General features: G+C 40.9%; 1 protein-coding gene across 1 annotated transcript; it reads right to left on the bottom strand.

Moving 5' to 3' along the window:
• Positions 1-5,764: 5,764 nt before the first annotated feature.
• On the bottom strand, positions 5,765-21,844 carry emilin3b (elastin microfibril interfacer 3b). The gene is made up of 6 exons (XM_007557654.2): positions 21,145-21,844; positions 9,623-9,745; positions 8,554-8,804; positions 8,151-8,464; positions 7,694-8,044; positions 5,765-7,603 (listed from the first exon to the last, which is right to left on the bottom strand). Exons 1-6 carry the CDS (start codon positions 21,327-21,329, stop codon positions 6,458-6,460), a joined length of 2,370 nt encoding a protein of 789 aa, XP_007557716.1. The 5' UTR covers positions 21,330-21,844; the 3' UTR covers positions 5,765-6,457.
• Positions 21,845-25,009: the final 3,165 nt, after the last annotated feature.

Below are 25,009 nucleotides of genomic sequence, written 5' to 3'. Positions count from 1 at the left end.
CAAGAGTTTCCTTGGCATGTGTGTAAAGACATGCAAGGACACACACACGCACATGCATAACCGTTATGAATCATCCACACACATCCCTTGAGTGTTGTGCCACTCAGAGGCTTTGATATGATCTGTGGCGCCTCAGCCTTTGTGCACCGCTTGCGTATCTGTTTCAGTCCAATCCTCCCTACAGGATGTCTGAAACTGAAATCTGCATCAGGATCTACAGAATTTGTAGCTTTCAGTTGTGCAGAATAATTATTCTTCCTTTCATCTCCACTTCCTCTGTGCTCCTCCCCTTGTGTATTTGTGTTCATCTAAACACAGGCCACACTAAAGAAAGAACCAGACAAGTCTTCGAGTTTCCCACAATTTAAGGCTTTCTGTTTACAATCTGCAATAAAGTTTCTAGTTTGAGTAGAAGATGCAGCATTTGGTTGCTTGGCTGGAAAAGAAAATTATATATTGCCTACCAGCAGCTGGCATCGGTCCTCCAGGTTAACATGTACTCTGCAGGACCTAGGAGGGTCTCCCTAAACTTAATTGTTTAGGTCCTAGCATTTTTCAGCTCTTCTGAATTTTTATGTTTGGTGTCTCACATCTTCCTCCTGACGGTGACCAGTAGGTTCTCTTTGGGGTTCTGGTTGATGCAGTTGCTATTGAACCACTTTTTAGTACCTTTTACAGTCTGGATTGGTTCCAAAATTAAATCAGCATCTCCATGAAGCTTTCAGTAAAAGGAAGAATAAGGCATTGTGGTAGGCACTGATTTTAAACGTTCTAAAACAAAGTGGACCGGCACCACGGCTCCTAAAGTCATCATCTTAAGCGCCACACTTGGATCAAAGGTTAGCAAATTTTATCTTTGACATGGGGATTCCTTGCACGTTTTGGACGCGTTTCTGCTCCCGGTTTCTGTCAGGATAAGGAGGAACGTCTTGATGACCTGTCCATTTAAAGCAAGCGTTTTAAAACAGCTGACTTTCTTAAACACACAGGTCAACAGCCCTGGAGCGCGGGAATTCCCCAATCTTTTTCCGTGAGTAATGATGCATACCGTTTGTTAAAGTTGCCAAGCAGGTTGGTTAGACATAACAATTGCACTGTTTCACTGCTCTATTTCTTCACAGAGACTTGACAGAAAGTCTAAATTAGTTTTATAAACAAAATGGATCATAAGAATTTCTAGTTGGTAAAACCAAAGCGTACAGTATGTATGTCAAATATCACATAAAGAATTAGCAAATAATTTCTTTCTGAATGATTTGAAAGGTTCACTAAAACCACCCACTCTTCCGCAGATCTTAGGAGGAGGCTATCTTCAAGAACTGTTGCTTATGATGACCAAGCCCAACGAAAGTTTGTTTAAACAGAATAAAAGCAAAATACACACCCTTTCAAACAACAGGGACAATGTAAAAGGGTAATCAATTTTTAAAAAAATAAAATTTTTAATAAAAATGGTTTGTCAAAATTCAAAAGGCCTCAATGGCCTCAAGATGGAGTGATCTTTTCCAGTGGTGGTGTGTTGGTTCATCACTGGCAATAAACTACAAGTTTCTGAAGTTGGAGGGCCTTTTTGGCATCTAGTATTCTGGTTGGTTCACTCCTCTGAAATGTATTTCTTTCTGAAGGTACATTCAAAATACACTTTTATCCAAAAACTAAAAAAATAAATAAAAAATAAAAAAAATTGCGAAAAAGCTCTTGACTTCCTACTTCTTAGAAGCTGTGAATGTATCATGATGTGAAGTTGATGTTGTGGAGAGAAAAAGATGGGGGAAGCTAAATAATTCTGCACTGAACATGAAATGTAACTCAGAAATCTGCCTGCAAATCTGAAATGCTCTCTGCAGGAAGTCATTTCTAATAAAACCCAAAGCCAGACGTGTTTTTTTTTTTTTTTAACTTTCATTTGGAAGCTACTTTAGACACCTAAATAAATCTCCCAAAACCCCAAAATTAAACTTTTGTTGTTTTATTGTCTCATTACTATTTTATCTTTCACAGAAGGTGAAAATTTCTAGAATTTGCTGGACTTGAATGTTGCAGCTGACATAAATTCAAAGACCCTTGCTCTCATGTTGGATTAAATCACGTTTCATTAGCACAGAGCAACAATGCCTCGTGGCACTCTGTGTGTAAACACAAACAGGAAAGGAGAGAATGCAACAAAACCACTGTAGGCCACATGATTTTGGCATTACATAACCATTTATCATTATTTGGCATTAGAAAAAAAAAAAATCTGCTGCCCCCACCTTTCTCCATATGCACTTCCTTTTCATCACCCCTCTCCTCCTTCCTGCTGCATCGTCTCCAGGTCACAAACAGGACAATCCTTTGTGTTATGCCGCTTGCCACGGCTGGCAGGGAATCCAGCTGCTTTCAGCCCCCTGGGGTTTAAACCCTCACGGCTGCTGCTAGCCCCTGCTTTAGTTCGCTTGTTTCTGAGACTTAGCGGGAAAGCGTTTTCTTTCCTGAAGCCTGTGTTGTGGCTTCTCCTGTCAGGACGCGAGGCGTACAGCTGAGAAACGAGGAGGCTGTAAACACATCTATACTTCCACCTCCCACGTCGTTCATCGTGCTTGACACTGCTGTGCTTTCTGTCTTGGTGTCCGTCCTTTGGTTCCCCTGTCTGGCCTGCTCTTGTCACATCCCTGTCTATCAGCGGGAGTATTCCTCGTCAGTGAGTCTGCCTTGTTCTCTCAGCTTGCCTCTTTCTCAGCTGACTGTGACATGGCCGCTCACTCTGCTCTGTGTCCTTCTGACTGCATCTCCTCGTGGCGTTCCTTCCTCCAGGATATATAATCATCTGTCTTCAACCCCCTGTTAAAATGCTCCACTACTTCAAAAGCCATTCTTTCTTGGTGAAGCATCAACATTAACAGGAGGGCTCTCTTTTATTTGGAAGCACAGTTTCTTCCACAGTACGTAGTGATTGTGATATTGCAAAAAAAATAATAAATAAATAAAAAAAATACCCACTGGGCAAAAACCAAGCATGACTAAAGCAAGTGAAGACGATGCAACTGTCACAAACAATTACTAACAGAGGATATTTACATTTACTCAATGGACTAGACCCTTAACCAGATTCCAGAAATCAAATCTAGTCTTCATTATGACTGCTGAAGGCAACAGACTCTTCACTTTTTGACACGGAGGAATATTACACACACAGGTGGACTCCAGCAACAAATTAGGTAGCGTCTGACGACAACTTAAAACATTTTTTTGCTCTACCCTTCAAAGTTAGATTTTTTTTATTATTATTATTTGGCTTTGTCGCTAAAGCAGGGCTAGCAGCAGCCGTGAGGGTTTAAACCCCAGGGGGCTGAAAGCAGTTCAACATCATCATTATGCAGTCACTTCATATAAGTTAAAGTGATAGCACATACACAATCATAATACTTTGAATTTATGTCAGCTGCAACATGTAAGGGTGTGTATTTTGCTTTTATTCTGTTTAAACAAACTTTACATTAAAATATGTTATTGTTTGATTCTGAAAATTAAAGGAGTAGAAAGACGTCGCAGAGTACTCCAACCAGACCAACTGAGTGGCAATCAATGTTGCCCCAACAAGAGTGAAATGCGGAGAAAGTTCGACGTCTTAATGTGGCTAAATCCTAAACTTCCGACGCTAATTTCAGGCAGCATGGGAAGGTTGCTGAAAGACAAACATCCAAGTAGATCCTGTAAGAAGACGAAAACATTCCTGCACGTGTTGAGATATATAAATCATGACAGAAGTGCTGTAGCTTACCCTCACAACAGGTCTGTGTCCCCTTTCTGTATATCTCTATTTTCTTTTTCCATTGACCTCAGCCTCCTGCATCCGCTCCGTGTTTTGCTTCCTGCACTGTCTTTTTTTTTATGTACAGCCTCTGGCTTTCATTATGCTGAATAACTTTATCCTGTTCTGGTTTCTGTGAAATGTTGTCTTTTAAAGCTACGTGCTGACGGCCCACAGAAGACCTGCTGACGGAGCTTTTGGCCTGCAAGAGCAACTAAATTCCACATCTCGCTTCCTTTCTTGCTTCACTCACTGATATACATTCTCAACTGTTGATGTGGCACACATTGTAATACCTCTCACATTTTCACCTCATGCCCTTATTTGGGCTGAGTCTGCTTTATGTGATTACCCGTCTCATGCGGTGACAGTTTGTTGTTTTTTTTTTTTGTTTTTGTTTTTTTGCGAGATGCTCCCTAACTGTTTGAGAAACATGAAATGAGCACAGCTTCCTGCGTGTTTTAATTTATTTGAGTCTGTGACAGCTGTGCAGCCGTTCCTAAGATTCTTCTGTCCCATATGCCTCACAGTGTACATTAACGACATATTTCTGGTCCCCATTACATTCTGACAGGCAGTTCATTAATAAAAGATGCTGCGTTCTCAAACTGTACGATGATATTATGTGAAACCTGCAGTAAGTGCAACCTGACAACTGGCTTTGCTGTAATTCCCACCATATTTACAGCCTAATTCTGTGGTAACAGACACTGAGAGGAATTGACACTGCTGTTTAGCCATACGCTGAACTATTTTTGGGTGAAAACTTGCGGGTGGAATTTCATTTGGAAACCTTTGACTGGCTTTTACTACCTGGCTGGCTTAGAGTTATGTACATATTCCTCAACATTTTTTTTTTTTTACTAAGAGTATCTTATTCCTGTCTGTTCTTTGCAGGATCTTAAAAGAAATGTTTAATGTGAAGTTTTTTGTTTATCCATTTCCCTCTGTGTTGCTCAGTTTCTCAGTAAAACTTTTGCTTTTTTTTTTAAGCTGAGGGGAATTTTCGCTCTGATGTAGTTTGCCTGAGTCGAAAGAATAACCGTTTTGTTATATTGGTTTTTCTTCCGTTACATATCTACCGCCATCATGAAATATATTTACATGATGCTGCTTGTTGAGAAAATAAATTTAAAATAAGCTAGTTTTAAAACTTAACATGTCTTGATTCAAATGGCCTAATTGTGGTTTTGAAATTAGTAATGTATTCTGACTTTTTGACCTTTAATTTACCTGTAGTTCCAGCAGATGGTTTGCTAGGATCGTTTGAACTGCCTTTTTTTCTGTGTGGGAAAACAATACAGGAGAAGTTGTAGCTTTTCACACTCATCTGTGAAAGGCCGTAAACACGGCAGGGGTTTCTGGCTTCAGATAAAGGGTCAGAGATAGCTCCTGGTTGGATGAGCAAAGATACGCCTTATTTGAATAAATTAAAGATAAGAATACGCCTTTACTATAAAACTTTCTACACAGAAGTAACAAATCAGATTTGCCCTTGCAATTCTCCAAAGACATCTTTGTACGTCTTTGCTTTTCTTTCTTTCCTTCTTTTCCAAGTCTGTCAGGTAAACGAATGTATGTCTCCGTTGTTCTGCAGTTTCTGGTGTAAGTTTGTGCATTGTCTTATTTCTAAGTTTATGCATTGTCTTATATTGGATTAAACTCTGTAATTCTGTGACGTCAACACACATTGTTGTTTTCCTTGTGGCCACACGTGGCTCGCCGAGAGGACCTGGGATCCAAAGGAAGAGAGAGCCAAACTTTTTCCAAAGTTAACTAATTTAGATATTCTCTTCCTTAACATGCTTCAGTGGTTAAAATGAATATGCATCAAACGGAGAATTAAAAGCCACTCGGAGTTCACACCAGATCACCACTTACAAGAGACCAAACAGTTGCACTGAGCTCATCGTAGTAGACTGTCTTAAAGTGTTGACATGATCTTTTGAATAAAAGGGACCCTAAAGGCACCAGTCTTGAACATTCCGATTTTATTTGATTTTGATTTCAATATCATGAAATGTGCTCTCACTGTCCCCTTATGGTCAATCGTGGAACATCTTTGTACTTTAGATAAATGGGTCTGGAAATACGGACAACTCTTTAAGCAGATATGTATGCAAGCAATTTTAAAACACATTTAAAACAAATATGAAAAGAAATGTACATAGCACCAAGTTGACATACAGTATTTGCTTGTTTGTTTTTTAAGACAAGGCTAGTATCCATATGGGTGGTGTCAGGTATGCTTGTCAGCAGAAACCTGTAGCAGCATTTTTCTCTTTTGTTAGCATTTCTCCATAAAAACAGTTCAACATCATCATTATGCAGTCACTTCATATAAGTTAAAATGATAGCACATACACAATCATAATACTCAAGAGAAATATAAACAAATGCCCTACAAAAAATAAAATAAAATAAAACAGTTGTGAAAATATTTTTTGCCATGTTACAGAATCAGAAAGAAGTTTTTCTTGTTTAGCTGATCTGGAGCCACTGGAAAAAAGATGCTTATGTGACCTTCACCCGTTGCAGTAATTTGCATCTGTGCAAATGCTGTTTGAACAAGAGAGGCAGAAGCAAAAAAATAAAAATAAGGCACTTGGGCCTAGTCAGAAGCATACAATACAGTGAGTCCTTCTTATTAAAACTGTAGCCTAAATGCTACTGGTCATTGTTTTGTTTGGTGGCATCCTTGGATGCAAAGTCTTGGACTTGACCTTTCGGATCATCCAGCTGCTCTGAATGAGAGGTCATTGTACCGTTCACCTGGCTCAGAATGGCAACAGAGTGTTTCTCCAGCTCTGCCCTGATTCTTTCCAGGCTCTCTGCAAGTTCCCCGAGGCTGCTACACTGGCTCTCCACCTGGCTCACTCTGCTGTCAACGACCTTTACCTCTTTCTGCACCTCCATTGCTGTGCTGCGGCAGCCTTGAAGCCCCCCTGACAACTGTCTCTTCAGAGCTGCTAGCTCACCCCGAAGTTCTGCCAATCGCCTCTCGCTTGCTCCAAGTAGGGAAGCCTGATGGCCCATGAGTTTGGTGATTCCTTGCACTTGGTTGACAATTTGATGCTCCCTCTGCTCCCACGATGAGTTAGCGTGGCCCACTTCAGTTGCAATGAAGCTAATGGAGTCCTTCAGGCCCTTGAGAGTGCGGTTCACAGAGTTTATATTGACCTTTAGCAGGGTGATCTCTCCTTGAACGGAGCCCTCTGATTCCTCCTGAGCAATGCGGAGTAGCAGGTTATTCAAGGTGTTGTTTAGGTGGTCCAGCTGGTTAGAATGGGAGTCCAAACGGTCTGTCATCTTCTTATCCATTCCTTTACATTCCTCACCTGTTAAGGTGTCTGTGATAGCTTCACCTTGTGGGGTGGACTGGGCACAATTGGAAGTGCAAAGGAGCTCCAGGTCTAACAGCTGTTTCTGAATTCCACTCAGGTCTCCTTCTACTCTGCTCCTGACTGAGTCAATCTCTGTCTCCAGTGCGGGAACCACCTGACCCTCCAGTAGAGCAGGAGTTGTAGCATTGCTTATTTCTTCCACTGCCACAAACAGCCTCTCCTCTAGAGTCTTCAACTTGTCTTCAAGCAAGGTTTTGAATCCATCCAGACCACTGTGAAACCCTTCAACCCCACCGAGTTCACCATTGGTGGCATTCAGTCTTCCTTCCATGTCCACCAGGCGCGTCTCGACTAGGGTCTCTATATGAATGGTTTGTTCAGAGAGGGCCGTCTGCAGCTGCCTCTGAGATTCGCTTATATCTTTCACAGATTCTTCTAGCCGCAACACGCGCTCAGACAAGCTGTTCACCTGTAATTATCAACATATATTTTTAGAATTAATTATCAAGGTTTTTAATATTACAAAATTTGAGAAATTGTGGACTAAAATCACCCATACCTGTCCACAACAGCTCTCAGTCAGAGTCAGACCCTGAATCTGAGCTTGCAAGGTACCCAACTCCTCCCTAAGGCCAGTCTCTCTGCCGTCCAGAGATTGCTGCATCTGCTCCTGGCCATCCAAGTGCTCTCTTTGGCACTGCCGCTGCACCTCCCCAATCTTCTCCTCACAGTGGTTCTCCATGCCGGTAAGACGCCGTTCAAAGCCGTCGAGGATCTCAGCTCTCACACCAGCTAACTTAACATCCAAGATCTCGTCCAGATAAGAGGTTGAGCCTGGACCAGGAATGGGTTCACCTGTGGCTCCATCCAACAGTTTCTTCAGCTGGCCATCATGACCTATGACCATACCCTAAAGAAATACATATATATTCAAAAAAAGGTACAAAAACATTTAAATAAAAATCTTAGAAGAACTGCGATGGTTGCAATCTTTATACCATTTCAAGACAGGGTACCTGAATTTCTTCCAAAATGTGAGACTTGGCTCGCAGCTCATCCCTCACTTCAGTCACTCTTCCTGCTAAGTCTCCAAATCCAGTTATGGTTCCTCCTCCATCCAATCCGTCTGGGATCACCCCGAATCCCACCGTTGAGTCTGGTGTTCTTGGAGGGTTGGGCAGCAGGGACACCAGTAATTTGTTGGTTTCTTCACGGAGGGATGTTCGAAGTCGCTCCTCGAGGCCAGTCACCACACCATTGAGGGTTTCTAGACCCTGGGTGAGGCGACGTAGGTCCAGCTCCATGCGGTCCAAACGTTCACCTGTCACTCCTAAACAGTCACATTGTTACTTGGAATTTCAAGAAAAAGCTTGATAAACAAGATGTTTCTGGACAAGACAACCATGGCTCATTTCTTACCATAGTTAGGTTTTCCTCCGGGGAAGAATTTGCCTGGATCCAATGGAGCTCCTCCAGGCTTCTGGTCCACTGGAGGTTTTGGTCCATGAGGAAATCCCTTAATACCGGGGCGATGGGGACCTATGATGTCAGGTAGTGATGTGGGCCCATCATGGCAAGCTTCACCAGAGTAACCAGGGCAGCATCTCCATTCGAGTTCAGTCACAGTCTTATACCCCACTTTGTATGTTGGCCTGTGAAATGTTCTATACCTGAATGAATCGAGATACAAATAGAATGCTTTCTGTCAGTGCAAATAGAGATGATTCAGCTATATAAATATGCTTTTGTATGTTAAATAATTCAACCTGGAACAGATTCCAGATGGATAGACGGCACAGAGAAAAAAAACTGCAGGAAGTTGTTTTCTATGGGATTAAACGTGGATTAAAGGAAGATTAGGAGATTAAGATAAATTGTGGTGTAAATGGTGTGGCATCAGAGGATTGAGCTCAGGTCAACGCTCAACTTTAACATTATCTTGTTTAAAATCAAACTCACTCTCCTCCTTTAACACACACACTCACAGATTGAACTTTGAAGATAGAGTTCAGTAAAATTTTTCTGTCAGTGTGTTTTAAATACATATTGCATAATATCAGAGAGGATACAGTACAATTTTCAACATTTCTTACTAAACCATTGGGTTAGAACTCAATTATTGACACATGATCTATAGTTTGGGAATGTCTAATCCACATCTAAGATGGAAAATAATTAGAAAATTAAGGACTAATTTCCCACATTTTCCCTGTAAGCTGTCAAAATAATAATAATAAAAAAAAACTGACACAGATGCATAAAACCTCCAGCTGTAAAACAATATGTGATTTGGTCACTAGAGGGCAGCACTTGCATGGGTTATATCAGGGGAGGTGTCAGTTGTCTAATGCAGTTTTTCTAAAAACATAAAGTCACAATTGCACACTTTAACCACTACATCAAAGGATTATGAATTTAGATGGACAATTCACTAGTTTAAGATCGTTTTGAAATACTTGGATTTTGTTGATCAGGTTTTTTGACATACATGACTACAGGGCATTTCTGACCCCAGATGCACTTGGTGGTGTATTCGGCTTTCACATAGGTTTCCACTCCATCCTGGAGGATGCAGGTGATGTTCTTCTGGACCATGTAAGCACAGTGGTTTCTGCAGGCATAAAAGAATTATGTCAGATTGAAATCAGGCCTAGTGAAGAACAAAGAAAGTTTAGACATAAATCACTTTTATTTAAGATCCTATAAGCTTTGTTCTCCAAATTGTAATTGTAGACAAGACTCAGGTGCATCGACAGCTGAAATCACTTTAGCAAATCCACTAATTGAAAAAGCTCTCAAATTAGTGTTGCACTACCAGTTCAGAAAATTGGACTGATTTTTGATGTTCACCCTGTGGAATATTCAATATAATGATCTGAATTCATTTTAGCCGTTATCTATAGCGCCTGAGTCTTTGCCAGGCCTGCTCAAAGAAACCAAACTGTGCTGGCATACTGAACAGCCCTGAGGGACACCATACAAAATGTTTTGTTTCTCAAAATAGTCAGTTTCACTTTAAACAAGTACATAGATGCTTGTTTACATCATGTGAAACTTTTACTCCGCCCATAGCAGAGGGCTGTAAATGTTTCTGCTAGAAAAAAGATATTTGATAAAGACAGATCTGATTGTGTTCCTCTAGATCCAATTATCCGCTGGGGTTCTGCTTCGTGTAAGTATTTCAATTGGGTAATTGTAAGTCTGTATATGTAATCATCCATAACTAAAGCACTGGTTTAAAGACAACATTGTATGAGTTGGCAACACTGCATTAAGCTACACATCAAAGAGTGGTTGATACGAGTCCTTCAGATGGACTCAGAATCCACATAACACATGACTGCAGCTACTTGTTGCATCATGCTGGAGTTGGGCCTCCTCTGTCCCCTCAACTCTCTCTTTCCAGCCAGCGCAGCTATAGCAACTGTTAAATTTTTCACTTGGACTCGCTGCAACTCGAGAAGTGACGATCCAAACTCTTCAGGCTTACATGTGAAGAATTGCTTTTTTTTTTTTTTGCATTCAGTGGGGACTATTTAACAGCACATGCGGTACTTAACATCGCCTCCTAGATATTTTGGCGTAAATAGTCATGTTGGATGCAACAGGGGGATTTGAGGAGGGTTGAGTTAACAGGTTCAGGGAGCAGAACCAGTTCGAAATCTGCGAGGGATCAGCTTCTGACTGCATGGGCAGAATGTTTCGCAGTGCCACCACTCTGAAAGTGTTGACATATGCTAATGGGATCAGATGGGAAAGGGCAGGCGCCGGAATGAGAGAGCTCTTTTCATACGACCCTGTCAACCTGCGCCGGTGTTGTACGTTGGCGGCATTCAGACTCATGCACGTGCAGCTGCAGCTGGTTGCTGCAGACAAACAGAAAGCAAGCAGATTTAATGGCTGGAACGATTTATTAGATGAGGTTTGCTGTAGGTATGGCAGGTGGAAATTGCACAACCAATGTGATAACGTGTTTGGTTTCTCGTCAGATCCTCCAGGAAACAACTTGACACATGTACAGCGAATATGACTGCATTGCTAATGGACTGATTTCATGTTGTTTTCACCCAGGACCACACTTGGAGGCTCTTTTTTTTACAATCTCTGAGAAATTTTGACACTGATCACTCCCTCCGCTGTCATCTGTTACTCTGTACGCCTCAGAGGAAACACACACACACACACACACACACACACACACACACAGCCATTTTTCTTCTTTTCCTTTATCCACTTTCTTCGGGGCGTTTTACAGTGATGCAAAATGTTATATAATCTAAATCAGATTTGACATCTGAGGTTTATCTAGAGCATTTGCAGTTTGTATTTGAGAATGTGAATGTTGAGCAAAATTTGCATATGTACTTGTAGCAGCTGACAGAAAGCAGCTTAGTGTAATGTAAATAAATCACAGGAGATGTGTGACCCTGTTCTTACACACATGTATGGAGTGCTGCTGAGTGAAGTGAAAAGTGAGCATGTTTGCCGAGTTGTTTGTCAGGTGCACATCTGGAGGGTAGAGCCCTTCAAATCAGCAAAGAAGACATAAGCCCAGAAGAAGAAAGGGACAAACTGGACTCTCACATTCCTCATCACTGTTTCTGTTTTCACAGTTTGAAGTTGTCAGTGTCATTTGGATGCATTTCTGTATAATATTTAATCCTCAATACTCCAAAGAATGACACCAGGGAGAGAGTAAGGTGCTGGGAAACAGTTTGGCTGAGATTGCTGTGCATGGTGGAAATCCAGCTCTACACTCTTGTCACCATGGTGACACTTGCTGGTGGCAGCTGATCTGGGGATGCTTTTCTTCAGCAGGAAGAGAGAAGCTGGACAGCATTGATGAAAAGATAGATGGAGTTTCAGACCTATAAAATTTGTTATAGGTCTGAAACTAAAGCAGCGGCTTACTTTCCTTCAGGACAAGAATCATAAACGTTTGGCCAGAGCGACAATGAAATGATTCCTGGATTACAATGGGCCAATTAAAATCAACATTGATATATAAAATTGAGAATCAATGGTGGGACTTACAAATTGCTGACTTGCTCCACCCAGATTGGCCATACTTGAGATATTCCAGAAACAAAAACAAGTGAAACTCTAGCTCTAAATTTGCATATCACCATTTTTTTTTTATTTTTGGTAAGAATTGTTTTGCATGTGTAATTTTTCTTCCACTTCAAACATTTATAGAATTTTTGTAACTTTTATCCCATATTTTCAGAATGAAATACATCCAAGTTTGAGGTTATTGTGTGACAAAATGAGAGAAAAAAAATCAGTTGCATTGAAAATTCTGTTGTTCCACACTGCAGTATTGGGCAAAGTAGATCAACTCCTCTGCTGTATCAAACAATATTTTGTCAAGATCCGTGTTATTGTGTGTTTATTTTTGAGTTTTCTGTGTTCAGTCCTGTTTCCCTGTGAGTCTCTGTCCTGTCCTCCCCGTTGATTGCTCCCCAGGTGTGTCTCATTCCCTTAATTACCCCGTGTGTATTTAAACCCACCTGTTGTCTGTGTTCCTTGTCGGATCCTCGTCGTATGTATTGTGGTTTGTGTTTGTTCCGTCTAGTCTGTTTGACAGTTGCTACCGGTATTTAGCTGCGTGCTTGTTCCTACCGTGCTGCCTGCCTTGGACTGTTTGGGTGCTTATTCATCATTAAACCTTCATCATCACCATAACCTGGGTCTCGGCGTCTCTCCTCACCACCAAACACACTTCATGACATATTTGGGTTCTTACTTGAAGGACAACAATAATATGCCAAAACCTGCACAGTCTACACAAACCCGATTTCAAAAATATGATCCCTGGATATAAAAGTTGAGAGCTGTCTTTAGACTTTATTTTTTCTGCCATGTCTGCTCCAGGGTGGGGAGACATTTGTTTTGGCTCTCGGTGTGTTCTACAGCTGGGAAAAGCCCTGATCTGGGAACTTTGGAAAAAATAATAAGAAAATTCAGATCCATGTGATCTGAGGTGGATGTGAAAATCAATGGTGAAAACATAGATCAGAAAATCTATTCCCAGATTGTCCCGAAAGGACAATTTTGCAAAATAAAGCAACCCTCTTCAACTGCATGATCAAATATAACAGATACAAAAATAGTCCCAGATCTTCTCCCTTGCCCTTTTCATGTGTGTTTTTAGGGGATAAGAGGCATGACGTCCCTTTCCTGAGTCTCCATGCTGAACTATGTCTCAGCAGTCGCCCAGAATGAACAGACCAAGCACCGTTTGTGAACAAGCTCTATAATTTTGAGGGGTCTTCATGTGGATCCAAGTGTTGGGAGAATTTAGGAACAAATTTATTAAAATATATTGTTCACACAAGGTGAGCAGAGGTAAAAAAAAAAAAGGTAATTGTGTCTCAAAATTGTTACAACTTGATCAAGTACAGTGGATTTGTGAGTTTGTATAAATTACCTAGCAAAGGTGTTCAAACCCCTCAAAAGTACAACTACCATATCTTCACTCAATGCAACTCGAAACGTGGATGGATGTCATATTCTTGAATTGGACGTGACTAATGCACTGGAATCTTAGACTCACTGCTTTCTAAAATAAAATCTGTGAGTTTTGAAGGGGAATGTCTTTGCCAGCTTTGCACGTAAACAAGATTTTAATCAAATCTACTTTGGAAAAAAAGGACATTCTTGCTGAAGAGAAATGTCCCCTCAGTATGTTGCTATACACCAGCTTCTTTGATGGTGGGGTGATTGTGTTCCGGTTCATATTCAGTGTCAGTTTTCATTCTAAAAGTTCAAATTTGGTCTCATTTTACCACAGCACTTGTTTTCATGCTTTTTTTTTTTCTGTGCCCCTACATCTGCATACTTGTATTTGTATCATAGTATATTTAATTCTAAAAATTTCTAGAACCTATTTTGTGCTTAATTTCTTTCCACTTCCTTTAGAGTTTAGTGACCTGTTTTAACAATTACATTTACCCAATGTGCAACCAATAATGTTATTTTTCTTGGCATTTGCCCTGTCAGAATATTCCTCACTTAAACTTTAAATCTCTTCGGAGCCGTCTCCTTGATCTGTCTGCCGTGTTTGTTGGTCGTCACGATGCTGTTTGTTCACTAATGTTCTCTAACCAAAAAACATCGGGCCTTCACAGAACAACGCACATTGAAATGACATTACACGCAGGAGGAAACTGCTTACTAATTAGGTGATTTTCTTCATGCATGCAGAGCAGGAGCAAAGAGCAGAGAGAGGAAGACGAAGTTCAAACCATGTCTTTCACTGATCATAAACGGATCACAAACAGGAGAAAAACGAAATTACTCTAAAAACTGCAAGGAGAGACCTGCTGTTTTCCCAAGTATGAATAATTGATCTCTTGTGGATAATAAGTCACAAGAACTGCACGATTCTGGTGAGAACTCGCTTTGCTCTAACTTTTGGTTCCTTTTATAGGTGAAGGTTAGACTTTAGAAATCCTGACGTAGTAAGCTGTTTAAACCCATTAATCCAACTGTATGTTGTTTGGTGTCTGTTTTGTTAAATATGGTCCAATATAATTCATGTTTGACCGAAGACTGGACTGACAAAATAGTCCAGATTGTGTTGTTTTTTAACCCAGCAGTTTTTAAGAGCATGTGTTATTAGAAACGCCCTTGCCGTTTTCTTGAAATTTGCAAGAAAACACAACCAAAATGTGAGAAAAAAACAGATGTCCAGTGTGGGTGTATACCCTTGACATACCACCCAGTTGTAACCTCTGCAACTGAGCCAAACTCTGTAACCTCTGCTCTATCCCTCCTCACCTGACTTTAGTCCTCACTGTCACACCGCACAACATTTTCGTTTCACTTCCACTGATTGACTGAATTTTTTAACCTCCTTTCTTCTCCCTTAGTCAAAAGGTCCAGCAAGTAACAGTTTTACAGCATCATAGGGAAAGAGCAGAATTGCCGTCAAAGACTGTCAGAACAATATTACACCTCTACGCTTCTTAGGCTCAACCTAACTCAAGGTTCAACCTTCCATTTCACATTGCGTCATTTTTCCTTTTAAAATGTAAAAACTGTTCAACCATGACTGCATGCCAATCGTTTGCTCGCCTCTGTCACTGATATTGGATTATTTATCTTTCCGTTTGAGATTCCGCTTGGCGTCCATGTGTTGCCTCATCATCATCAGCCTCTGTTTGTTTTGATACTGCGACACTCGGTGGCTCATCTTCCACGCTCTCACCTGCAGGGGTCCCCGACTGTTTGAACCCGGGCCACCGCTGTCGGCTCGGACAGATTTACGACTGGTCGGGGGCTGATAGGAACCCATGCAATCTTTTATAAGGCCTTCAGCAGCTGTGTCTATAGGCTAACAGATCTCCTCCAGGGCCCATCTCTTTTCATAAATGCTTTTAATGATGCCAGCTGGCGTATCTTCAAGCTCTACGGTCTGGTTGACTGCGGCTTCTCCTGGCTAATGATGGAGGTCAAAGATACTCCCAGCTCTAAAACCTTGGGGGATCCGTCTGACATTCGGAGGAAAATGTCAGCCGAGTCACCTTCCATTATTACACCTCAAAAACATGGGCTTTTTATTTCAATTCCCAACTCTTGTAATTGCTAATAGAGGTATTACATGTTAGCTCATGGATTTGTTGAACACCATAATCCTTCTCTACTTCTTTTAGGTATTTTTTATTTTTTTTATGTTGAGCAGGAAGAGGCAAAGATGCCCAAATTAGAAAAAAAAAAAAATCTGCTTCACTTTATCCCTAGGCATTTCCCAGAGCACATAATCTGCTTTACGTTTTATGCCTGTGGAAGAAAAATGTGTTTAAACAGTATTATTAGATTAGTTAGACTCACTGCAGCTACTGTGTGGGATATAAGCTTCTCAGTCACTGAATAAAAATGCTTGAAAACAAGAGCAGGGTACACATCGTAGCTGTAGGACAGAACTGGAGCCTTTCATTGAAAACACAAAGTGAATCTCAACTAATTGATTTTTGCCTTTTCATTCACCAACTCTGCACAAACTTTGACATTTTAAGAGAGAGAGAGCTCAGTTTTCTTGTTGCTGTAATTGAAATAGATAAACAGAACTATAACGCAATCCCTTAAGTTTTTCTCTGCTTATAAAACAGATTTCTTTGGTTTTTGACAGTAGTCCTCTGGCTACGTACTTAATGTGGACACCATGTGTGCAGAAGTGCTCACAGTAACCAAATACCTCAACCCAACGCCAAAAATAATTACATCTTAATTTCCAGGCTGATCAGCTAAATCTTCAGAAACAATATCCTTTGGCGTATTTGCAGCTTATACGTTGGCAAGAAGAACGGGCTGTCGTGAATGGGAACTGGATGGAGAAATGTAGAGAATAAAGTTGTTTTAATTATGAAAGGATGTTTAGTAAACAAGGTGTTAAGATTCATAGCATGATTAATTTGTCCACTTTTTTTAGGAGAAGACCATTTTTTTGTTTGAACAGACCGACACCGGTTCATCTCAAAGTACCTGTCCTCTAAACCCCAAACAAATTCAGCATCACACCTTACATGCATTATTTGCACCTTTGTCAGATTAAAATGTAGTTCTAATTTGATCCTTTGATAGTGTTATATAATTAAATCCAGTTGATCAAATGATGGCAATAGGAAGTCCAGCCAGTTGCATTCACTTTGCTCCAGTTCCTCGTCTCAAATGAACGACTCCTATTGACAGGTAGGAACTGGTTCTGAGTGGCTCTCTGCTGCAGTTTTCTTCATCAAACAAACATCTGGTCTCAATGTGGCAATATGATGTGATGCGTCAGAGAAAAGGTAATGGACGTCATCCGTGTTTTTTTCTACATTTTCTACTTTTTTCTACCTCCGTTGTGCTGCAATAACTGAAAATTAAAGCCAACTCTTACACAAAACTTGCAATCCAGATGGGCCCTCCTGAGTGTAAACCTGACTAAATACCAAATGCAGATGCTGAAACCACACAAAAGCCTCAATTAGAGCAACTGGGGAAGTAGAGTTATTTCTTCCGTGATAAAATCAAAGCTATCCAGAACATTTGAATCATCTTGCGTTCATGGAGAGGTAAAACACAGAATGAGAAATTGCCTCTGTTTCTTTGGTACGCTGAAAGCCTTTAAGTTGCACCAGAAAAAGCCTGAAGTTTGATTAATAACTCGGTTAAAGGGAGCTTGGGACTTTACTGCCCAGTCTTTGTAATTCTTAGCAGGAGACTGGCTCCATTCCCGTCCTCCACTGGGCACTCAACCCAAACTTACAAGAGCAACCCACAACCTCTAACCTCTATCAGCTTCCTGACCTTTGCCCCTTGATCTCTGTCCTATACATCACCCAAAAACCCACAGATATAACTCAAATCCGATCGGCGGTTACAAGTGACACCCAACAACTGCCAGGATTCGAGATGATTTTTATTTTTTTTTTCAAATGACTTGTTTGTTGCTTCAGTATTCAGTTATTCTTCCACTGTTTTACAGTAGAGAGGATGAGAATCTTCACATGCAATTACTTTTTTGTGTTTCTGTTTTAATAAAAAGAAACTTTAAAACAGAAGGAGAAGAATATCCTAACATTTGCTGTAGAGTCAGAGAGAGATACAGTGTCTAAGCCGTCTAAGATGTCACTGACTGTCAGAGGCTTTCAGGACCATAAATTGTCTCACAGCAGCAAGTGGTCGCATTGAATGAAAGAAATGACTGTGAAATCAAATCACTCGCTTTGCTGCCAAAACATAGATGATAATTGAAAGTGACGACAAACCAGGCTGAGGACTCCCAAATATTTCAGCAGCAGGAATGTGTGTCGTAAAATGTGACTGTGTGCTCAGCAAGAAACAGAAAATGTTCGACCTTGGAGATTTCCTCAACGCAACTCAAATCTACAGACACAATAAAATATTTACGCAGTCGGAGATAATGTTGCGTACGAGTTGCAGAACAAGTGTTATTATTAAGCCTCTGTTTCCACTGAGCAGTCAGGTTGACAACATCTGAGCTCTCCTAACACAAGTGTCTGTCGGACACTTACACGTCCTTGGGCGCCGTTGCTCCAACAAGGACATCAGCTCTCGATAAACATCATTGTTAAACTCACGGGCATGAATGTTGAGAAACAATGCCTACTGAGGCTCAAAAACGCATAGAGAGTTACCTGCAGAACACACAAGCATGTGGTAGGTAAATAGTTAATTTTTGTAGCACATTTTCAGCAACAAGGCAATTCAAAGTGCTGGTAAATGAGTTAATACGCGGAATCAGGCATTGAAATAGTTTCCAAGATAGAAATAGATTTGGCACCATGATGATGAGCTCCTTAATGGGTGTTTCTGTCTTATGACACTGGCATGCTGCAGATGTGTGGAGTGATGCTAAAAACACCCAAAGGACTGAGGGTCAAAACTGCACGGACTGTCAAATTTTAATTTTTGATTAATAAACGCTGACGTAAGACTGATTAATAAAAATGAATGCTTTTTTAATGTCAATTCAGCTTTTATTGAGTCAATGTCAAAACTAAGCGCTTGCTATTTACGTTGGAAACTCGTACCGAAGGGCAGCTTCCTATGAGCTGATGAAAGGCGAGGTGCAGAGCTCACAGTAAAGTCCTGAGAACGGTCAGAGTGAAGCAAGAACCTTGCTTTTCTTTATACGTTTGTTAAAAATCTACCCGTTTGCTGTTTTGCAAGTTGTCACTGGAGCTTTGGCAGCTCTAATAATAACAGGTTATATTCAGAGCTGTGTGAGCCCTGTCACTTTATAAAAGCTTGCACTCAATGCTGAGAGGCTGAAGGTTGGTCCCCACCTAAATAAAAAAGCTGAATGCTTGCACGTGTTAGTAATTTGGAGTATGCTGGTGTGATGCTGTTTAAAAGCTCCCGTGACAGAGCTTTTGTTTGGATAACTCCATCAGCAATGTGGTCGCTTACTTTTCCCAATTAATAATAATACCAACATGATGGGGTTTTTTTCTTTTCTTTTGAAACATGCATTATACTAATTTATAGGGTTTTATACACATTCAATTTCAAGTTAATGTGAGGAGCAAATCCAGTTTTGCTTTTACAAGGGCAAAATAAACGGAACAACTAAAGAAGGTTCTGTTTCAATAACTTACCTGCAGTTGATCATATTCTTTGTACGTTAGTATAAATCTGGTCGATGCTGGCAGCTGAAGCTGATGGGTTGTGTGAGAGAGGCCAAAACCAAAGCAGAGTTGGTGTTTCCATGAACAGTTCATAGAAACACTATTTTGTGAACCTTAAAACCATCTTTATGTATGTTTACTGTGATTATTCATATTATTTAGATACTACTGCTTGAAAACGCTTTACATGTTCAGGCTGATAATTAATAGTGCACTACCTCCTAACGCTGCCCGTCCATCAGTCCGCTGTCTGTACGTGCTTAATCTAGCGGAGTTGGGTTGAGGTTATGGGGGAGGGGCGGTGACGGCCGGTGCCAATCTCTGGCAGTCGTTGGGCAAAAAGTGGGGTGCAGGTTGCCAGGTTCTAAATAACCACACAATACATGTGTTGATGTGTTTCAAGGCTCATAAAATAATACTTGCATGTAAGGAGAGGCATATTTAATGTAGGAGAGCCAATAAAGTAAGGTTGGGTAAAAATTGTTTTAAGATGGTAGAAGTTTGTTTTGGTCTTGGCTTCTCCCACAGAACTTGTTAGCTTCAGCCCCCAGCAACAACTAATAGAGATTTATACTAATGGCAGGCACAAGGAAAATGATCTAATGCATTTAAAAAAAAATGCTTATAAGCTTTACAACCTTTAAGCAAAACATCCCTTTAAAAATTCTTAACTAACCTTTTAATGCAGGTTGAACTGTCCCCCCTTTTTTTTTTTTTTTTTTTATGTAACGTCAAAATGTGGCTCACTTCTCATTTTGCACGTTTGTATAGTGCACATCCCAAAAGAGCAAAACAGAACAACCGTGTTCATGTCAACATTAATTTGGCTGCTTATGAGGTTCTTATCCCAACAAAGTTCTGTACTGTGAGCTTCTAAACAGCATCTCACCAAACTGAAGTGGTTTCCAGATAATCGAGCTGTTAGCTTCAACCTCGGGGACCAATGAGTCTGGATTTATACCAAATGAAAAAACCCAAGAGAGCTATCTTCTACAGGTATGATATTAACTGCCTTGACCTTTTTTTTTTTTTTTTTTTTTTCGTACAGAAGATTGCTTCCAAAATCCTGAGCTTTCCCTTTAAAGGTACAGGATGAGGAGAGGCATATTTAATGTAGAAGACCCAATAAAGTAAGGTTGGGCATTCAGCGGTCTCCTGGGGCATTTTGAGTGGAGCAGCAGGTAGCTGGGGAGCTGTCCAAAGACATAACAGTAACGATGGGAAGCCAAGCACAAAAAGAAAAGGGGGAGGAGAAAAAGGGAAGAAGAAGACAAAAAAAGAGAAAGTCTGCAGGTCAGGCAGTCGCCGCTATCTACACAAACATATGCGCAAACTTTAATTAACCTCACAGGTGATGTCTATTTAATATCATCTCATAGCTGGCTGTGCTCATTCAGCTTGTTTTCTATTCATTAGATATGACTGAGTAATAGCCCCTCACGTATTTGTGTGGATACATCAGAGGAAACAAACATGAGTCCACGTGTTATTGTTTCAGTGTCGACTGGAAAACCTTTGTGCCACTCCCTTCTGCCAGCAAGCATCCAGCTGCGCTGTCAGTCTCTGCCACCGACGCCTTCCTATTACAGCTCGCGTTCACTGCGAGGGATCCCATCGTTCACTCTGCTGCATCATAACGACCATAATGATGACTTTGTTTCTGTGGCACTGCGAGCATGTTGCTGCTTTTTACCCCCTGGATAGTGTTTAGGTCTGAGCCTGCAGAAATGTCAATTAAACCCTAACTAGAGCCAATGTTCCTGCAACAGAGCAGGCACGGCTCTGTCAGTGGATGTTCAGCATGGGCTGAAGTCTAGGCTCATGTTTAAACATCTGGTAGGGGAAAACATTATTAACTGTAACGGACACTTACTTGTGGCGGGTCATAGGCTTGCTTGGTGAGTGCAGAGGATTGATTCCGGCTTTGTAGAGGTTATATCTGCTTCCATAGAACGGGTTGATGTGGCCTCCGTACAACGTCCCTTTGCTGTTCACCACAGACAGCATCACTCCCAAGAGAAAGATCTGTGCTGAAAGCTGGCACAGTTTGCTCCACATTGTTGTGATTTAAAAAAAAAAATCAGTCCCAGAGTCTCAAAAAAAGCAAATGTCTGGTGATGCAGACAGGTTAAAAAAAGTGTCAGCTTTAGTTCCACATAACTGAATATAAAGTCATCTCTTGCCACAAGTTGGAGTCTTGTTTTCTTTGGTGGACCCTGAAGGAGACATGGAGCCCAAACTGCTATAGCATCCTGTCCCTTGTGCACTTTCAGTTTTCCAAGTAATGCAAAAAAGGTCTGAGCACACCTAACATGCAAGTCAGAAAGGCACAGAGGATGAAGAGGGGAGGGCAGGGAACAAAGGCAAGGAAAACAACCCAAAGGTGATCAGGAGGAGGGGAGAGGAGAGCAGAAGAAAGAAGAAGATAAGGGAAGAAAGCATCTAAAATTCAAGCTCCATATACACACGTGCAAGATTGTTCAAGACCTGCCGACAGGGCTCGACCCTCCCGGCAATCGGCTCTCTGCACGAGTGAGGGTGTGTGTGTGAGTACAAGAAGCAGCGTGCTGCTCTGCAGCCTCGAAAGGGGCAGGCAGACAGCCGGTATTTGCATATCCCACCCTAACTCACTCTGTGTGCTGAGGGAACAGAGTGGCAGCGTCATTTGGTCACTGCTTTTATTGTTTGTTTTCCCTCATCGATACAGAGAAAGTTCAGATTAAAAGATTTTATTTTATTTTATTTTTTTGTTGCCCTGTTTTTCTTTCTTGTATATTTTTCCCCTCCTTAATTTCTTAAAGATGTTGTGCCTTTTCCCCCCCTCCCTCTTCATCTCCTACAGTAGCAGCTGTGCATGAAATATATCCCAATGTGCAACACCATGTGTGTTGCTGAGACGCTGCAGAGCTGGACACAATAGACTTCCTCCTTGCTTCACTCCAGTCAGTCATTAAATATCCTAACTAGATCTTCGGTCAACTCGCACACCCGGCCACCTGCTTGTGCTACACTGCCTTTCTGTTTGATTTTCAAATTCAGGCTTTACTGCCCTCTGTGCCTCTTGGTTTTCAGGGGAAACTTCTTAGTTTTTAGGTGCTAATGCTTGGTCAAAGAGGCTTTGTTGCTCTATAAATTTTAGAAAAATGACCCAAGATAAAATTTCTGCAATCCAAGCAAAGTGGTAAAAAGACAAGGGTTCTTTACAACCCTCGACGAGGTGTTTTGATGCGGAAATTGAAGCTAAACCTGAAACTTTAGCTTAAATCAACAGAGGATTGAAAACCGAATGCTCGAAGCTCAAGGAAAACTTTACACTGCCTTGAAAAAATATCAATACTCCTTTAGCTGTTTCACATTTTCTCACGATACAGCTCTGGTCTTTTACATGGTTCCGTAACTTGTTGCAAAGGAAAATGTGAAAGTGTGGCCTCCATATTCACACAATCTTAATTTGATATCCATACATAAAACACAAAGTGATTCAGAATTAACCTATAAAGTAAAGCTTAAAAAAGCTACACTGCAGAGGTTCACCTTGGCTCCTTCTCCTGTTTCACAATTATTCGCTACTTTTTGTCGGTCTATCACTTACAATCAATCCCAAACAATACTTTGTAATTTTTGTTGTTGTTTCAGGACATTCAAAGAAGCTAATACTCAGATCAGAGTTGAAGCAACATTTTAATCCTCACAACTGAATTATGAAAGGATGTTCAGATGAAAAATACAGTCAGAGAGGACAGGCATGGAAGAAGTGACCGTCTAATCTTCTCGTTAAACGGCTGCCTGGCGGCATCCTTCTCACCTTCGTGCTGACTGTCCATCATTGAACTTCGTCTATTTGCTCTGCATTTGCAGGTTGATGTGAAAGAGAAAACCGTAGTTCTAGTTTGCAAGAGACATCACACAAGTGGTCCAACTTCCTGACCACTGAACAAAAGCCACTCAAACTCAACCAGGGATTGAGGACTCAGGTTTCATAACTGCTAGAAGGTCGAATAAAAATGAACTCAGAGCCTCGAACAGAAGGTTTGATTGATAGTCCCTTCAGATTCCTTTGTGCTATTCCAAGGCATGCCTTGCAGTGTGAAATCATGTCCTGGTTTCTTTTATCAGCTCTAAAGGAAACTGTTCAAAACCTGGCCGGTTTGGCAAGCAGTGGTGCACCAAAGTACTGCTTTTCAAAGAGAAGGAGGGAAGGATTTTTTTTACAGAGGTCTGAGCAAACAGACAGTCCAGATGGGTGAGAGAGCTGTAATTTATCTACAGGTGCAGTGTCTGTTTATCAGATGTTACATTCAGTTTAAGTTTAAATCAATATGGGCAATTTTTAAGGTGATTATTGCTTTATTTGGCAGAACTGAAAGTGCATGCAAATATTCTTTACTCTTGTAATGCTGAACATGCAAAATTGTTAAGCTTAGAACTAAAACAGAGTCGGTAACTATACATCTGGATTTTTTTTTTTTTTTTTGACAATGGTTTTGTTTTCTTTTTTGTTTTGTATCCCAGTACCTAATGAGTATCCTGTGTGCCACATTTGTGAGAAGTTTTAGTAAAGTATCCTCATCTGCTCTACATAATCTGATTTTGAATATCAGAACAGATGCATCAAACCTTTCTGGAGGCTTTGATCATTTGCTAATGGAGGACATATTCGAGTATCAGTTAAACAGTGACAACAGAAGCCCAGGTTGTGTTTTATTCGTCACAGGTTGTGATATTTTATTCTCTTTGTCGCACGGTGTTTCTCAATGAGACTGGCACCCTCTTCTGTAGTCTTTGCACACAGTTCTGCAGTGATGAGAGACAAATTTAATGAGTCAAATTTGGCAAAACAGGACACAACGCAATTAGTTTCATTTGTCTGGCCTTTAAATGAACTGCTCCCAACATTTGCCAACAGCTTTTTTTGCAGCGCAAACATTAGATTTGTACGCTTAGAGAACATTTGAGCAGCGGTGAAGAAGATGTACAGAACATAAAGAGAAACCAGTGTTTTTACTCACCAATTGGTAGATTTTTAAACAATTTTTAGACTCGAAAAACAATTTTGTTTCCTAAGGACCGTAGTAGACGATCATGAGGATTAAGTTGCTAATTTGCTGGATCCAGTTAGACAACAGCTTTAAAATCACGACACGTGCTCTACCATTATCATCCATGTTTATTTCCACTGAGCACGCTACTGCACATTTTAGGTTGTTTGCAGTTCAGACTGAAGAGCACAAACAAATAGCCTAGACAGCGTAGCCTAGACCTTACAGTGCGACTTCCAACAATGACATTCCAACCCTAAATGACTGTAATCATTTAGGATTGTCAAAAACAGGGGACATTTTCACTGTTTTCACAGGGGTCAAACAAGTCTTCCTGTGATGGAAACCGTTTCTGTTTCCACAATAGGACCTTGAGGATATGAAGTCATAAAGAGGCAGGTGTGGGAATGGAGCGACATTTCACAATGTTCTCACACACACACTCACACACACCCACACACACACACACACACACACACACACACACACACACACACTTATCCCCCCTCTGTGTCACTGCTCTTGTTCTTCTTAGGTATGTACTGATATTTACTGCCAGGGAAGGTCTTCAAACAAGAAGAGGCCATCTGTTCTTGGAAAAAGAGCAACAACACCCCAGTTAGAAGTTAATAAGCATCGGACGAACAATCTTGTCAGTGTGAAATGAAATTGGATTACAAAATTTGAAACGTCCTCAAC

Source organism: Poecilia formosa, unplaced genomic scaffold (genome assembly GCF_000485575.1).
Source record: "Poecilia formosa unplaced genomic scaffold, Poecilia_formosa-5.1.2 Scaffold90, whole genome shotgun sequence".
Classification (NCBI taxonomy): domain Eukaryota; kingdom Metazoa; phylum Chordata; class Actinopteri; order Cyprinodontiformes; family Poeciliidae; genus Poecilia; species Poecilia formosa.
The sequence above is the reverse complement of the archived record's forward strand: the minus strand, read 5'-3'. Positions and strand labels throughout refer to the sequence as shown.

What these genes read in the sequence shown, in the direction of transcription:
- emilin3b (XM_007557654.2), bottom strand. Translation starts at nt 21,329, where the DNA reads ATGTGGAGCAAACTGTGCCAGCTTTCAGCACAGATCTTTCTCTTGGGA. An exon ending in CAGAAATGCCCTGTAGTCAT is followed by an intron (nt 8,805 to 9,622) that starts GTATGTCAAAAA and finishes CGATTCATTCAG; the next exon opens with GTATAGAACATTTCACAGGC. An exon ending in CTGAGAGCTGTTGTGGACAG is followed by an intron (nt 7,604 to 7,693) that starts GTATGGGTGATT and finishes TGATAATTACAG; the next exon opens with GTGAACAGCTTGTCTGAGCG.